The following is a 15,571-nucleotide window of genomic DNA, read 5'->3' on the forward strand; positions in this document are numbered from 1 at the left end:
TGAGAAAATCTTTCTATTAAGATGTTATCAACTATGACTGAAATTTTTAGAGCCTCTGTTATACAGTCATTGGAGAGGTTTTTATTTGCAATCTAACAGGCAGTATTAAAAACATGAAATGATCTTTGATTATGCAGCAAAGTATCCCAGGCTATTCACCTGAGGAACAGTGTAGAAATCCATTCTGCCCCTTCCCCATTCTCCCATTTATTTCTAATTTTGAGATTTGTTTCCTGAGAATAAGAAATTGAAATTTAGGAGTTGGGAGGTTTGGTTGTAACTCTTCAAAAAGGAAAAAAAATTACTACTCATAATGCTTGTTAACATTATAGTGGATGGATATGTTTGTATATAACCTTAGTGAGCATATCAAAAGTTACTTCAGTGTATTTCACAATTCATATTATTCGTCTCAGTTTGTTATCCATTATGGACATTAATTAAAGTAATCAGACTGATGAATATAAATAAGATCTAGTCAAAATGATTAAAGCATGGAAATGAATAGAAGGGTCCCATTTCTGTAGTTGCTTTATCCTCTGAAGTTCCCACACCTTTTCATAACTTAACCAGGCTCTCCTTCCAGCCTTTACAGTTTGTCTCTTTTCTGGAAAAAGATATATTTTGAATTTGTGAGGTAATGAAAAGTAAAATCTAATAAAGGCAAGGATGCTGTAATATTCATGAGACAGGAACTTTATCTACTGTGGTCTGGAATCCAGCCTGGCGACCTGTGTAAAACCTACAAACTGTCTTGTCTTCACTCAAATTTATCCTGAGTTAGTTACCAAGTCTCCTCTCTTTCTGTTCCTAACAAAGATGGTGCCGAATGTTTTAATTCTCTCCTTCTTGTATATTGGACAATGTCCTTTTTCTTTTATGTCACAACGAACAAATCAAATGTATTTTCATTACATGTTCCAACATTGGTAATCGCCCTTTTACTCTTATTTCAGCTGTCCTTCAGTACTTCATATGGGCCTGAACCCATATATGAGTATATGAATCACACTATGAAAACCATTGAAACAAGGACCTTGTTTTCTTTATACATCTGTAAAGCACTGAGTACAGCCAGAGCTCTGTGAATAATAATAGCTAAATGATAAGCCTCTCCTAATTCCACATGGTGGCTCTTTGAAAAATATGTTTTTTGTTAAGGACTCTGAATTCCCCTTGCTTCAGAGTTAAGTCAGAATTGGCAGTTTAGAAGGCATTTTTCCCCCTTTTTTTTAATAAGATCCATTGAGATCTGACAAAATCCTAATTACTGGAAACGATGTGTAGTTTTTGAAGCAGGATATGTCATTACATTTGTTGGGAACACCTTTAGAACACAAATAAATGCAGAAATAAAGAAAAATAGGAGGAACAGTTTAACTAGCCTTGATGAGTGAGCCAACAACATACATTTGAAGTGTTTTTTTTCTGCTCATCAGTTCAATTTATAGGCATAGCAAGTTTCCATAAATAACAGCCATATACCTTTTAGTCAATGCAAATTAAGTTAATCTTTCTGAGTTTTCATTTCACAGGCCTGGCAACTGCAGTTTAATGTGCATTAGGAAAACATACATGTAATATGGATAAATTGCATCTCACTGTATAACTGAGTCTCCAATGCAGATTTTAGTCTGCAAGGGATAAATTTATTAGAATTAGTGCCGAAGGTTTAGATTTCAGCCTGGCTTACATTTGCCATAAACCCCTTACTTTAATTTGACAATGAAAAGAGACTTTGCATGTAAAATGCCCCTTTAAAACACTGCCAGAATGGTGTGAAAAGGTGCTAGGATAAATAAGCATCAGGTCCTCCATGAGTCCTCGAAGCAGGACCGTACACAGCAATATGCCATACTGCCACTCATTTATTTTGAATAGCAATATGTTGCCACTTCACTTGGCAAATGGATGCCTAGTGACCGATCGTTGAAACCTCCCTTCCCCACGCCTGGGCTTGTGCAAGAGCCTCACACGACTGGGATGGGGGATGCCAGGCGAGAGCTGAGGGTGCCTTGATCGAGACGAATTTGCCACTTTTTGAGCTCATTCCCCACAGCAGCCCCCTGTACAGGCCGCTGTCACCACTGGCAAACTGTGCAGGGTCACCATTTTAAAACCCTTGCTGTCGCTTGTGAATTTTGATCCACCTTTAGTGTTAAACATTGGCAGATGGCTTATAAAGAACATAATGCTAATGGGGTATATTTTGGGAGGGTTATTTCAAACCTGGAACAGTGCCTTGCCAGCCTCACAAATAGTTGTTTCAACGCAAATGAGGCAATGAGGGAATAGGGGGCCAGAGGAAGGCATTCCTCAAGCTGGCTTTGCCACTGAGGAAAATGTCAGCAGATCCACAGCCTCAGTCCATGGTCTGTGTGCTCGGGGACTACCTAGAAAGGACTGCAAAGATGGCAAGTGACTTTCATGGCTTGTTCCAAACCGTATTAAGGTGAAGGAAATCAAATTTCTGTGGCGTTTTTTTACTTTCTGGAAAACTTAAGGGCAGGATGTTTCTGTGACAAGCCTTATGCATTTGGAAGCACTGGAAGAATGCATCAACAGTTTGAAATCTGGGGTCCGACAAAGTGGCCTGTATGCTCAGACAGATGTTTTGGTGATGAAGGGACTTGCATTTTATGCCAACAGTTTTGAATATTTAAGGCTTTTTCCTGTAGAAGTCCTTAGTTGACTGAAGTAGCACCATGGCTCTGAAGTTGTGTCTGCAACTGAATTCCCTCACGGAGGTTTGTCTCAAGACTTATGTGTGGGAAGCCCTGCAGTGCTGTGGATGATATCACAACTGGATATCACAACTGGAAACTCTGTGTTCAGAGAATATCAAGTTTATTACTTATAAAACTGGCTGTTCCACCAGTCCTCTAGCCTCTAAAGGATGTTGAATGGCAGCCTTTTACATGACAAGATGGGAACAGAAGGGTTGTGACGGCCTTCAGGGCAATACAGCAACCATTTTGGTTTGATAGGGTGATGTATCTTCTGCCACAGGTTATCTTTCATTCATGCATGGTTTTACTAGCCTGAGATATGGTATCCTATTTTTTTCTCTCCTGCTTTGAGCACTGCTGTATGTGACAGCTCTTGTGCATTAGAAATTGCCTGCTGATTTAAGATGCACTCTGATTTGTGAAGTTTGCAATCTAATTTTTCTCTTTACTGCATTTTTGTTCCCTGTTGTTTTCTTTAATATTGGCATGCCTGAGTATGAACCTATACAAGACAGTTTTGCCATGCTATAGCTGCATGGTGTTACTGTACTTTCATCTCATCTCGCTGAACAGATCCATGTGATATTTGACCTCCTTAGGGCATCGTACTCTGCTTTTAATCTTTAGGGGTCTGTCCAGCCCTGGGTTTGGAAGTATGGTGCTATCACCATATTAACCAGAGCTCATTAACACATGTCAGACTGGAGCAGGCAGCGCAGTATATATGCCAACAGCAGTGCTCAGGTGAAACATGTGGTCATTACAATAAAATGACCTGAGCAATGAGGGTAAGTTTTGAGCCCAGACTACCACTACGAATTTGCCTTGATCATACACAAGCACTGTTTTTCCTTATGTGCAGACACAGGAGGTTGCTTCAGTTAGGCACAAGGGAGTGTCACCTCAACAGCTTTGCATGTGTTTGTCAGGCCCTGAAGGGCACCCACAGCCCTGTCCGTCCCTGCCCACCCCCGGGGGTATCCCATCCTGCCCTCTGCCCGGGACCCCATTTCAGCCCCCTGGGGCCGTCAGCCTCTGCTCCAGCGATGCCACAGCAGAGTTGGTTTCCAGCTCCCCACAGCCCTGCCCTGCCTAGCCATGGATCCTGCTGAGCCGAGCCCACCTGCAGGCCCACGTCCCAGCCTGTAGTGGGTTGACCCTAGCCGGATGCCAGGTGCCCACCAAAGCCGCTCTATCACTCCCCTCCTCAGCTGGACAGGGGGAGAAAATAAAACGAAAGGCTCGTGGGTCGAGATAAGGACAGGGAGATCACTCACCAATTACCGTCACGGGCAAAACAGACTCGACTTGGGGAAAAACTAGTTTAATTTATTACTAGTCAAAAACGGAGCAGGATAATGAGAAATAAAACCAAATCTTAAAACACCTTCCCCCCACCCCTCCCTTCTTCCCAGGCTTAACTTTACTCCTGATTTTCTCTACCTCCTCCCCCCCGAGTGGCGCAGGGGGACGGGGAATGGGGGTTTGGGTCAGTTCATCACACATTGTTTCTGCCGCTCCTTCCTCCTCAGGGGGAGGAGGACTCACACTCTTCCCCTGCTCCAGCGTGGGGTCCCTTCCACGGGAGACAGTCCTCCACAAACTTCTCCAACGTGAGTCCTTCCCACAGGCTACAGTTCTTCACGAACTGCTCCAACATGGGTACCATCCACGGGGTGCAGTCCTTCAGGAACAGACTGCTCCAGCGTGGGTCCCCCGCGGGGTCACAAGTCCTGCCAGCAAATCTGCTCCAGCGTGGGCTCCTCTCTCCACGGGGCCACAAGTCCACAGGTCCTGCCAGGAGCCTGCTCCAGCGCGGGCTTCCCATGGGGTCACAGCGTCCTTCAGGCATCTGCCTGCTCCGGCGTGGGGTCCTCCACGGGCTGCAGGTGGATATCTGCTCCACCGTGGACCTCCATGGGCTGCAGGGGGACAGCCTGCCTCACCATGGTCTTCACCACGGGCTGCAGGGGAATCTCTCTGCTCCGGCGCCTGGAGCACCTCCTCCCCCTCCTTCTTCACTGACCTTGGTGTCTGCAGAGTTGTTTCTCTCACATCTTCTCACTCCTCTCTCTCTGGCTGCAACTGCAACTCCCCTGTAACTTTTTTTCCCTTTCTTAAATATGTTATCCCAGAGGCGCTACCACTGTTGCTGATGGGCTCGGCCTTGGCCAGCGGCGGGTCCATCTTGGAACCCACTGGCATTAACTTTATTGGACATAGGGGAAGCTTCTAGTAGCTTCTCACAGAAGCCACCCCTGTAGCCCCCCCGCTACCAAAACCTTGCCATGCAAACCCAATACACAGCCCAACCTCAGCTGAGGGAAATACTGATCTTGGTATTTCACAGGGAAGTCCTGAGACAATGATCACACATGTCTCAGTATTTCCCAGAAAATGAGAAGAAGACCAAAGTTTTTGACCTGTTTTCTGTTCCTGGCAATTTCTGGAACCTGTAAGAAGACGATTGACTTTTGGGAGATGGTTCCTGTTCAGACACAGGGTGGTCATCATGTTAGAAATCTTACGTGTCCCACAAGGATATCTGAGCCAAGCTCACAGGTACCTGATGAAGCAACCACCATGGTACAAAAGCAGTCGCTATTCTGGAGAGGACACCAGTGATGCAGGACATTGCAAAACTTCCTGCTGGAGTCCCTGTCCATGCAATGTGTAAAGCCATCAAAGGGGCATTCAATTCACAGACTCTGGAGGCAGGTACTCAGGTCATCATCAGTACCCGTACGTGGATCTGATTTTGTACATTTTTTTAGATGACAGATGGAACACATAGCCTCATCCTCTGCCCACAAGCTGCATGCAAGTTTTACCTCCAGAGCTGGATGGAGACTTTCCTTTGAGCTGGCTCGTGACCAACTGTGTTTCCTCCCTGGGGTGCTGGTTGCCTCCTGAGTCCTGCACAGTGTCTGTGACCCCCCGCTGAAAGCTGGGAGTAAGGAGCTGCAAGGGGTTATCCAGAGATGCAGCCATAAGGGTAGGATCGGCCGCTGAAACAAGAAGAGCTGCAGAGTAACTGGGTTCTCTGCTGGGAGTAGTGTGGATGTATTACAATTACTGATGTGAAAGCAATAAAATGATGGAGTAAATGAGGTGGCAGTTTCTGTTTTCTATTCCCTGCTGTCTCCTTTTTCTTAAACCCTTCATGACGAGGCTGACAAGGCCACTTCTCCACCCCCTCACAAGGGAGCATGTTGTCATTTAAAAAGAACAAGTCTTTGGGAGCAAGAAAACAATTTTGATTTAACTGCTGTTTTATTGAAGCTGCTGTGTGTGCAGGATGATGAGGGGAGTGCAATAATCCACCTGCGAAGTGGTGAAACTTTGTGCAAGATCAATGCTCAGGATTTGATGCTATGGCATCAAAGCCTCAGGAAGGAAACCCCATCCCCTCTGCTCCTGCAGCGCCCTGGGTGGGGACCATATGACAACATTTCCCCAGTGTGGAAGGAGGCTGCAAGGCTGCTCGTGTCCCCGTAACAGTTAGTGCCTGATCTCAGCAGAGACCTCTGTGCCGAGCTGTGCTGAGACGTCTTGTCACACACTCCCTACTGCTCCCAGTGAGGGGTGTTCCCAGAGCATGGTAAATGCACCGTGCGTGAGAGCTCAGGACATGCTGCTGGAGCATCCACTGGAGGATACTCCAGAGAGGATACAAGATGGGAAGGACCTCCAGTGGCCAGGCACCAGAGGGTATGGGCAGAACTCTCAAGTAATGCTTCTCATTGAACGCTTCTTGTAGACAAGCTGTGGCACTGGTGCTGTAATACTTAGCACAGAGGGTGTGTGAGCAAAGGGAGCCCTCTCACCTCCTGCATTCCTCTCTCTGCATCCCCTTGTACCCATCAGTCATGTCTTGGTGACACGTGGCAGTCGGCTACGCATTTCACCCAGAGCAATTTTGTTGCCTGCTTCTCCTTCTGAGTCTAAGCTGCTACAGAAATGCATGGGCTGGAGACAGTTGGATTCAGCTGTGTCTCTTGAATAAGAATATTATCATCCATTTGTAATAAGGCTGTTGTTTCTTCACACTTTTGGGGATGCTCTTTCCTAGTCTGGGAATTATCTAGCCACAACGATAATCCCCCCTCCAAGAGCTTGCTGGACCACATATTGCTCTTTACAAATGTTGAGGGGCAGCAGTCTCTGTGGCTGACAGGCACTGCCTGTTCATAGGTGCCCAGGGACCTTCTTGGAGAAGAGTCATGAAAGCTGAGGCTGTGAGCACTGAGTTGGATGCTGCTTTACAGCTTGCAAGCAATAGTTATGCTGGTTTATGTTACCATGACCTTGTTTATAAAAACTCACTGATAGTATGTTTGTCTTCTCGACAAGCTAACGGGGCTCCTCACAGCACTATACCAGTAACCTTGACTGGGTCTTGAATACACTTATGACAACGTACAAAGTGTTACAACATTTTGAAAGTAGACAGGGAGCTCTACCATGTACCTGCTATTTGAGCTTGCTGAAATGGCATCTTTAAATGGCTGCTTTCCAAAACAATGAATCCTGCTTGAATGTTTTTAATTTCTCAGCTTCATAGAAGGTTTGCAAATCTTACTGGAAATTAGACAGGCTGATTAGAAAAGAATTTGATGAAATAACAGAATACGTTAAAGAAACTGTCAGGAGACCTATGTTCCTGGCTACCCTGTCAAATAGTGGATATGTTAACACATAAGATAATTGTGTTCCAATATGAACAGTTTGATTGCTGTTGATTTTCCTTCTGGATTATGTAACAGAACAGGTTCTTTTTTGGAAAAGAAGAATACCTGTGTGTAGTGTTCAACTGAGACCTGTCTAGTTTTTATTTTCATGAGATTTAAGAAGGTGTTCTACTGAAGGACAGCAAAACCACCTCCTGTACAGGGATGTCCTTTCCATTCCCAGCTGTTTACTATTTAAACCCTAGTCAACTGTGCAGAAATATTTTTTATCAGTTTACTCAGTGCAGCATGAACTCAGTGACTGAAAAGTGCAATAATTTGTTTTTGATTGGGTTACAATGTGCTATCAGAAAACCACCATTATATTGTTCTTCTTAAACTAATAAGCATTTTTGTATTTCTTTGTTTTGTGATCTTGCAGACTCAGCTCTTGGGAGTTTTACTTGCTGCTGCTTCAAATTTTCTGATTAGTGTCTCTTTGAATATACAGGTATGAAATAATTTCTCTTTATTCAGAGTTGTTTATATTTAGCAAGTAACTTATGTTACAATTTGTTTTTATGGTGAAGTTCAAAATACAAATTTTGTTGCATTTAATAAACATTTGCTGTCTTTAACCGTAGTTTAACAGTGCCCTGCTGTAGTTGTTGGCAGTATGATAGTTCTCAACCTGTTCTGTGCTGTGATTCTCATATGGGAACAGAATAAAAATTCATAACTCCTCCTCTTTGTAATGTGCCATAAGGAAATACCAGCTGTGACCCACTTGTGGTCCCACTGGACATCACATGAACCTGTCTCAGTGTCCAAATCTAAAATGGAATTGACCACAAGGTCTTAGGCGCTGCTTAATGAAGCGATTAATGTAATTAAATGCATAGAGACACAAAGTTTTTTGCAATATTGGGCCCCAAAACAACTTTGACCAATTTAGTTTTCCTTCTGCAATTAGGATGAAATAATCTGAGTAAATATTATTATAAATCATAAAAGCAATGGGAGGTGCTGACCTTACAACTATTGCAAAGGGTTTTAGGATGAGATTTATAAAATCCTTTCTGTATTAATAATTAGAATACATACTCAGTAGAAAGTTAAATAATTCATTATAACCTGTATCTTGTAGACTTCATGGTATTTTTAGGTCTTCTAACAAAAGTTTTTAAAACGCAGAAGACATTGTTGTGTAAGTTTTCCAGAAAAAGTATTTTTGCTAGCTTGTATTTTGAGTTGTGTATGTCTCATATAAAGCTACTGCTTGCTTTTTCTGTAAAGGATGAAACAGAAAGCTGTGGAATATGAAATCTTCCATTCATAATAACCCGTTTTATTAATGCTGGAAGGTTCTTCAATGATTCCCTTTGATTTTAAGTATCTCTAGTTGGAGAATCCCATAGAAAGAAATCTGTTTAGCCAGAGATGGCAGGCAGGTTGAGATGACTGCTGCCTCTCCAATATGAGTTCCAACCTGCTGACGGTGACAATACTAGGACAGGCTCTGTTTCAATGGAAAAACTCTTGTTGGTGAAGTGGAAATTCAGTCTAGCTCATAATAATGAGGTTGTTCAGACTTCATCTCTTTTGTCTGCTGAGGGCACTGAGTGCCAAAGTGGATGCTTTGCCAGGGGATGTACTGAGGCATGCAGACAGACTTCTGTTGACTTGTAATCATTAACAGCATTTACTGGATTTGAACTATCATCTTCCAGCTTTTTAAATGCTGTTTAGGAAAACCCAATAGCTCTGCATTGCCATTTGACAGTTTCAACGGAAATTTTTATTTATCCTTTAAAATAGGTTTTTCTCCATTTAGTAACAATATCTTATAAATATGAATAATGACTTTCCCTAGCTATCAACATTTTATTTTCACACTCATATTAAATGGACAGGCCAAATCTTATTGTTCTCTCTCCCTTTCTCACCATGCAGTCAGTTATCCTCCCTCTCTTCCCTCTAGCTGGTTGCCAGCTAAAGAACAGCCCATCATTTGCAATGTATATTTCAGCTGGATTATAAACAGCCTCCACCTAAGTACCATCTACACACATTACTATGCAAAGAAGGCAGACATCTGGAGAAAGAAGGCTGTAGGGGAGCTGCTGAGCTCACCCTCCTGCGTTCGTCACACATCTTTTCAATCACACTGTGCCCTCAAGAGTTATTCCTACAAGAATCTGGGGAGAAAGCAGAGCTCAGGATTCAGTTGAGAACTTATCCTATTTGGTTTTCATCAGAAACTTGGATTCTTGATTTGAATATTATTTAACACTCATTCCAATTGGATCTTTATTGGGCTTTTTTTGTTTGTTTGTTTATAAAAATGGAACATGCAAAATCCTGGATGTTACTGTGAATTGCTGGTCTGTGGCTCAGGGAAGTTTGATTTCCTTATGCTCCTTTTGTCCTTGGAGGGCTAAGCTTCTTCCTAGGATTTCATCCCCTGAACATGTTCCACAGCATGAAGCTGCAATGATGTGCTGCATCCTCTCAACAAGAGGAACAACTGAGACTACGGTGTATCACAGACGTTATTGTTTGGCCCATACTCTGTAGTGTAGCCTACAGAGTAGAATGGGAGTATGAGGAAAATTGTTTACAACTTCCCTGGGGCTTTGCAGGGACACTTCCAAAATCAAATATCAAGTGATGGAGAAAAAAAATGTATTTTACCACTATTTATACTACAATAACTGTATCATTTGGTTTCCAACTTTTTTGATTCATGTACAGAGAGGCTGGTGAGGAATCTGAGAAAGGCGATGATATTCTGCAGCACTAATGTGGTAAACATTCCATCCTTCCCAATCATGACACCTTCCTGATGGAGACTGCCTGGACTCTGTTTCAGAAGACCAGTGTGATCAAAGTCAAATTATCTTGTTATATACAGGTTCTTGCTGTACAGCCAGAGAGAAAACAATTACAACATGTGTCAGTGATACCTTCTCCATGTAAGAAGAAGTGTTGATGAAGTATTACTTGAGTATGCATTATACCTGTTGATACAGGTGTAGCTGGTTTTCCTTCTGAAAATAATGCTTTACCTGAGATATTCTTCTAAGGTCAAACAGGAGATTGTAGCCAAATCCCAAATTCTACCTAATTAATTTAGAGTCCTCCCTACAGCAGATGTGATTAAGTGCTGTCTTTTTCATTTTGAAATTGTATTTTTGGTGAGGATATGTATCATGGAGCAGGAACACCATGCTTTCTGGTCCCCTTCTCCCAGTTTGTTGCCACAGTTCTGATTCTGCCCCATCTCCTGCCTTTGAGTGTTTCCAGATTCACAGCACAACTGCTGAGCTTTGCTTTGAGAGAAGAACAGAGGTGTGCAGTGATAGCTAGGAAGCACTAGCTAGTATTCACTTAATATTTTTCAGGTTTATTTAGAGGTCTAATTTTTCAGTCATTTCCACCACGGCTAAGAAAGCACACATCTGAAGCAGCACTGGGTTAACACAAAGCAGTGTGTCTGCAACAACAAGCTGAAAGTCACGTTGAAAAAGAAAACCTTGACGCACCTGGAATTTGAAGTTGACAGCCCCCTTAATTATTTTACTTTTGTCAGACATAAGAACACAATGGAAGTCTTTCTTTTCATGCCTGTTCCTAATAATTAATTTTCTAGAAATGCACTCATCTCCGACTGGCTTGCCAAACAGAGCCGAAGCCCTACTACACGAGCAAGCTATGGTGGTGTGGGATTATCCTCCTGGGGCTTGGAGAGGTGGGCAATGTCACAGCCTATGGATTTGCCCCCATTGCCCTTGTCGCTCCACTGGGATGTGTATCTGTCATAGGTGAGATGGTTTGCCATTTCTTACTTGGGTATATGCTTTAATCGAACGCTTGTTTGTGACTAGAGGAATAATACCGCAGGAACAGCAGCAGGAACACAAGGGGAAAATGTTAACGTTGCGGTTTGAAAAGAAATTATTCATATAATTACATGAGCTGACAGTTTAACACAAACCCTCTGCTTAACTCAGAGACTCTTCTAATATCTTTCTTTTTCCATAGTTTTGTCTTTTGTGTCATTCTGTGCTCTGCTAGTTCCTGCCAGTTGGTCACCCAGTGCTGTACCAGCGTTGCCAGCTCTGCAAGCCCCCGAAGCGGGCGGCTGGCATCCTGCTGACTGCACAGAGCTGTGGTCCGATCCTGAGTACCTACAATGTGTTTTCTGTGTTACCGTCACACCAAGCGGTTTCTGCTGCCTGTCCCCTGCCAACCACCATGATTCATATTGACATGGGCAAACTTGCTTGACTCTCTGCAGTGTGTGACAAAAAGGGCCTAGAAATTTCCTGAAATGTTTAGTTTATTTATGGACATTATCATAAAAGTTGTTCATTTGTTCCTTCATGTGCAGCTTAATTGGACTTTAGCAGAAGTCCTATCCTTAGGACTCATTTGATATGATCTTACTCTTTATTTCATGTGGTTTTTTGTAATTAAGGTATTGACAGGTATGAAATGTCTGTTTCTTTGATAAAGAAACATACATTTTAAAATATGTTATCATGTTGTGCTAATGCAAAGCAGAGTGGACAGGGCCATATTGTACAGAGGCTATGAAAACAGGAGTACAGGGTGCAGCTGTATCCCTTAATCAAATCGCTTCATATCCACAGCTGAAACATCCAGGGCTGAGATATCGCAACAGCTCTGCATACGCTGGAGCTCATTTGCTTGCTGTTGACGAATGACAACATTCCATGGTCTGTCTCTAGCTACCAGTTTCATGCTTGGAAGTGACATTGCAGTGAGTGATTCTGCATGGGAAGGTAGAAAAGATGAATTATCTTCCCGGCGGACTGCCCAGCTGTAGTGGAAGGAGGCGGCCAACCATACATGGGTGCAATTTAGCAAAGAGATAGTGGGGGAAAAAAACTGCAGCCAATTTACTGTAACCTTTAATGTTAAACTATTGCAGAATTTTGGAGAATGAGATATAAAGCCACGGTAGTTCATCATTGTAGGAAAGATTTCTCAAAGAAAGGAATGAGATATTACCTGAGATGAAAATATAAATTAATATGACATATCCCAGTGTGATTTTGGTGGCAGTAGTTATATCTTTAACAATTGTAGACATTTCCAGATGTCTCTGAACATAAAGGGACATTGACCAATCTAATTCATTGCCCAAACTGAATAAAATGCAAATATAGAAAACTAGAAAGCAGAAGTGAAAAGCAGTGGGAAGGGAAAAAATTCCATTGGTTATTAAACTGCTACAAAGAAGAGGTCACATTTAGGGCTGATTTTTATCTGGGCAGATTCCTTCTTCTTTACCTTTGCAATATGTGAGGAAATGTTGCATCCATTTCCTCTGTTCTCTGTTTCCCCTTACTTATAACAAATACCAAGAAACCATTTTCCTAACTGTTATATCTTATCAAAATTCTCATCCACTTTTTTTTTTTTTAGCTGACCCAAAATGCTTGTCCTGGAAGACCCCAGAAAGCACTTTAATATCTTATATTCCATTCCCATATATCAGCTGACAGTATCCATTTCATAGCCCAAACAATAGAGATATCTGAAGTTTTATTTAGTCTAGCGAACATTCCCTTAAGGAAGGGAAAGTAAAAATGATGTAGACAGCCAATTACAACAATAACTTCCCAGTAACACTTCCTACCACTAGATACTTTCCTGTCTTCTGAAATTAAAGCCAGAGAGAGAGAGCATCCTTTTAATTTTAGAAGAGTTCTTCATTTAGGGCAATGACAAACTGACCAAGACATATGTGCATCATCTGCTAACAACGGGGCAAAGGATAGTTTAGGCAGCAGGTCTTCCAGTTTAAAAGATCGAGAAATATTTTCCTCATTAAGTTGTGACCTCTTTTAGGTGGTGGAGGGTGGACTTCGCACAGTCTAGTTGGCAGTTGTTTTGAGGTATTGTTGAATGTGTGTCTTTCATAAGTTAATTTTTTAAATGAAGAAATTAAGCACTTGATAACAAACTCCAGATGTGTATCTGAACCCTAAGTCCACCCTTCTGATAAGCATTTTTTTCCAAATTTGTTGTCAACACATCCCACATGGTAAGAGCTGACTCTCACTGACATTGGGTACTCAGTACTTATGGTGTACTGAGGGGAAATGTGCTTTGCAGTATGCCCAGTCATCTAGGGGATTCTCTGAAGACCTCCATCACTCTGGGTCTGCATTGAAAGTTTCCTTTGCTTGGAAACCAGGGTTTTGGAAGAGGATAAGGCAGGTTGGAGTCTCTGCCCAGAATGGATTTGGGCTGTACCCATCATATATCTCCAGACCTCTGAGACGGGAAGCATCCTGGGTCTTAAAATAGATGGAGCCAACATCTATTATGCTCTGCTACCACATTTAACTGCATCCAACTGAATTTTGCACTTAACCCGGTATCAATTAAATAGTGAAAAGTTTGTGCCTCATTCTGTTGAGCTGGATGCTTCTGATGGCTGGTTTTAGAAAGAATCCAGCACCACAGACCATGAATTGGCATGGCACCAGGAGATTTTACATTTTTTTTTCCTTAGAATTAAGCTACAAAGACTATGTTTTTCTTCTTACACAGTGGAAGTATTTCTGTGTGTGGTTGCAATGATGCAAGCTCTACATCTGTTCACGGTTTTAAATAGTTTGAGAAGACAGCAGTTGTTTTCTTCAAGAGGAGAAATTGGTAAATTTTAAATTTAAAAGTGGAGGAGTAATACATGTTTGATGTGATCATTAAAAAGCTTTGTATACTCAAAAATTAAAAATCATGTTTTACATGTAGCTCGGGTAATTTTAGGCTGCTGTGGTTTTTAGCTCATTGTCTTGCTTTGCCTGCAGAAATAACTTGGGGATGGGGGTAGGAATGAGGAGAGGCCAGTGATATCAGAGATAATTTCTTCTGCAGTTTTCACCATTCTGTAGAGAGTTGTTTTACACTTAACTCTCTTAGACTGACATTGTTGAGATCCCTTTGCATTTTCATATGCTCCTTCTAAATACCTGTGGGGCAAGAAATTGCTTTAGGCTTTGAAAATTGATATCCCTGATGGTGCTTTAGGAAAAAGATTCTCCGACATTCTTGAAGAAATGGATTTCTCCCACTCACTGTCACGTAACATCTTTGTGGCCCAAGAACTTGGGATTTTGAGAATTCTGTTACTAATGAGAACTGGGAAGCATTCTCCAGACTGTTCTTTAAAATACTTTATTTGTACTTGTCTAGAAGATGCAACAAAAGGATTTTCAGGGTTCTTCCTTCTCTCTGCGGTGTGTATGTCCCATAATCCAGTTTCCAGAATTAAGCTCACCTTAATGGTCTCTCTTTTGAGCAATTTCTTTGATATTTGGCTTGCTTTTTTATTAGGATATTGGCATTAAGGATGGGGAAGAATGTTTCATGTTTTGTCTGCCACTTTTCCAGTACTAATATTTAATTATGTTAGAAATGTTACATGTTCAGTGTGCAGGTTAGTTATCAAGAGGTCATGCACCAACTGACTAAATTCTGTAATACCTTCCTTTGTATTCAGTGCACCATTAATATCTATCATATAAACTAAGAATAGGTTTGAGTAGTCAGTTAGCTGTGATGAATTTGTTCCCAGATGTCTTGGGCAGAGCGAGCTCTCTGTTTAACTCTGGCTATGCATACAGGTATTCTTTAAGTTTCTCCAAATTTGTGTTAATCCTCCCTGACACAGCTCTGGCCCTGAAGGAGACCCAGGTCCCACCACGTCTAAATGCATCCATCCTCCTCATACCTGGATCTTCTCCTCTGTCTACCCCAAAAAGACCCACAGTAGGTCAGCAGACTGGTTTTCCTTGAGCTCCTGCCCTGCCCTTGAGCAAGACAGTATATCTGAGATGTAGGCAGGATAAAATGAAGGAGGTTTTAAGCTAATAGTCTCAGGGCAGGGAGATTCTCAGGCATGAATTGTCTATATGCAGACTCCACCGTGGAGATAGTGCTACAGGTACTCAAAACCAGCTGTGATTTATCTGTTAGTGCCTGCAGAGTGCACATGGACCTGACTGTCCCCATGCTTTGTGCACGGGCATTAGGGGCCGTCTGTGCTTCCTGTCCTTCTGTCCCCCCCAGTAGCCCTTTGCATGGGAGAGAGATATTTTAGTCTGCTCCAAGGCTGTGAGCACAGCTCCTTTC

At 42.3% G+C, this 15,571-nt stretch overlaps 1 protein-coding gene across 1 annotated transcript in view; it reads left to right on the forward strand.

The window, feature by feature from the left end:
• NIPAL2 (NIPA like domain containing 2) overlaps nt 1-15,571 on the forward strand; it is a 56,250-nt gene that overhangs the window by 14,349 nt on the left and 26,330 nt on the right. Inside the window, 2 exon segments of the mRNA XM_050890855.1 lie at nt 7,842-7,910; nt 11,052-11,223. Coding sequence (XP_050746812.1) covers nt 7,842-7,910; nt 11,052-11,223 — 241 coding nt within the window.

Source organism: Gymnogyps californianus, chromosome 2 (assembly GCF_018139145.2).
Source record: "Gymnogyps californianus isolate 813 chromosome 2, ASM1813914v2, whole genome shotgun sequence".
Taxonomy (NCBI): domain Eukaryota; kingdom Metazoa; phylum Chordata; class Aves; order Accipitriformes; family Cathartidae; genus Gymnogyps; species Gymnogyps californianus.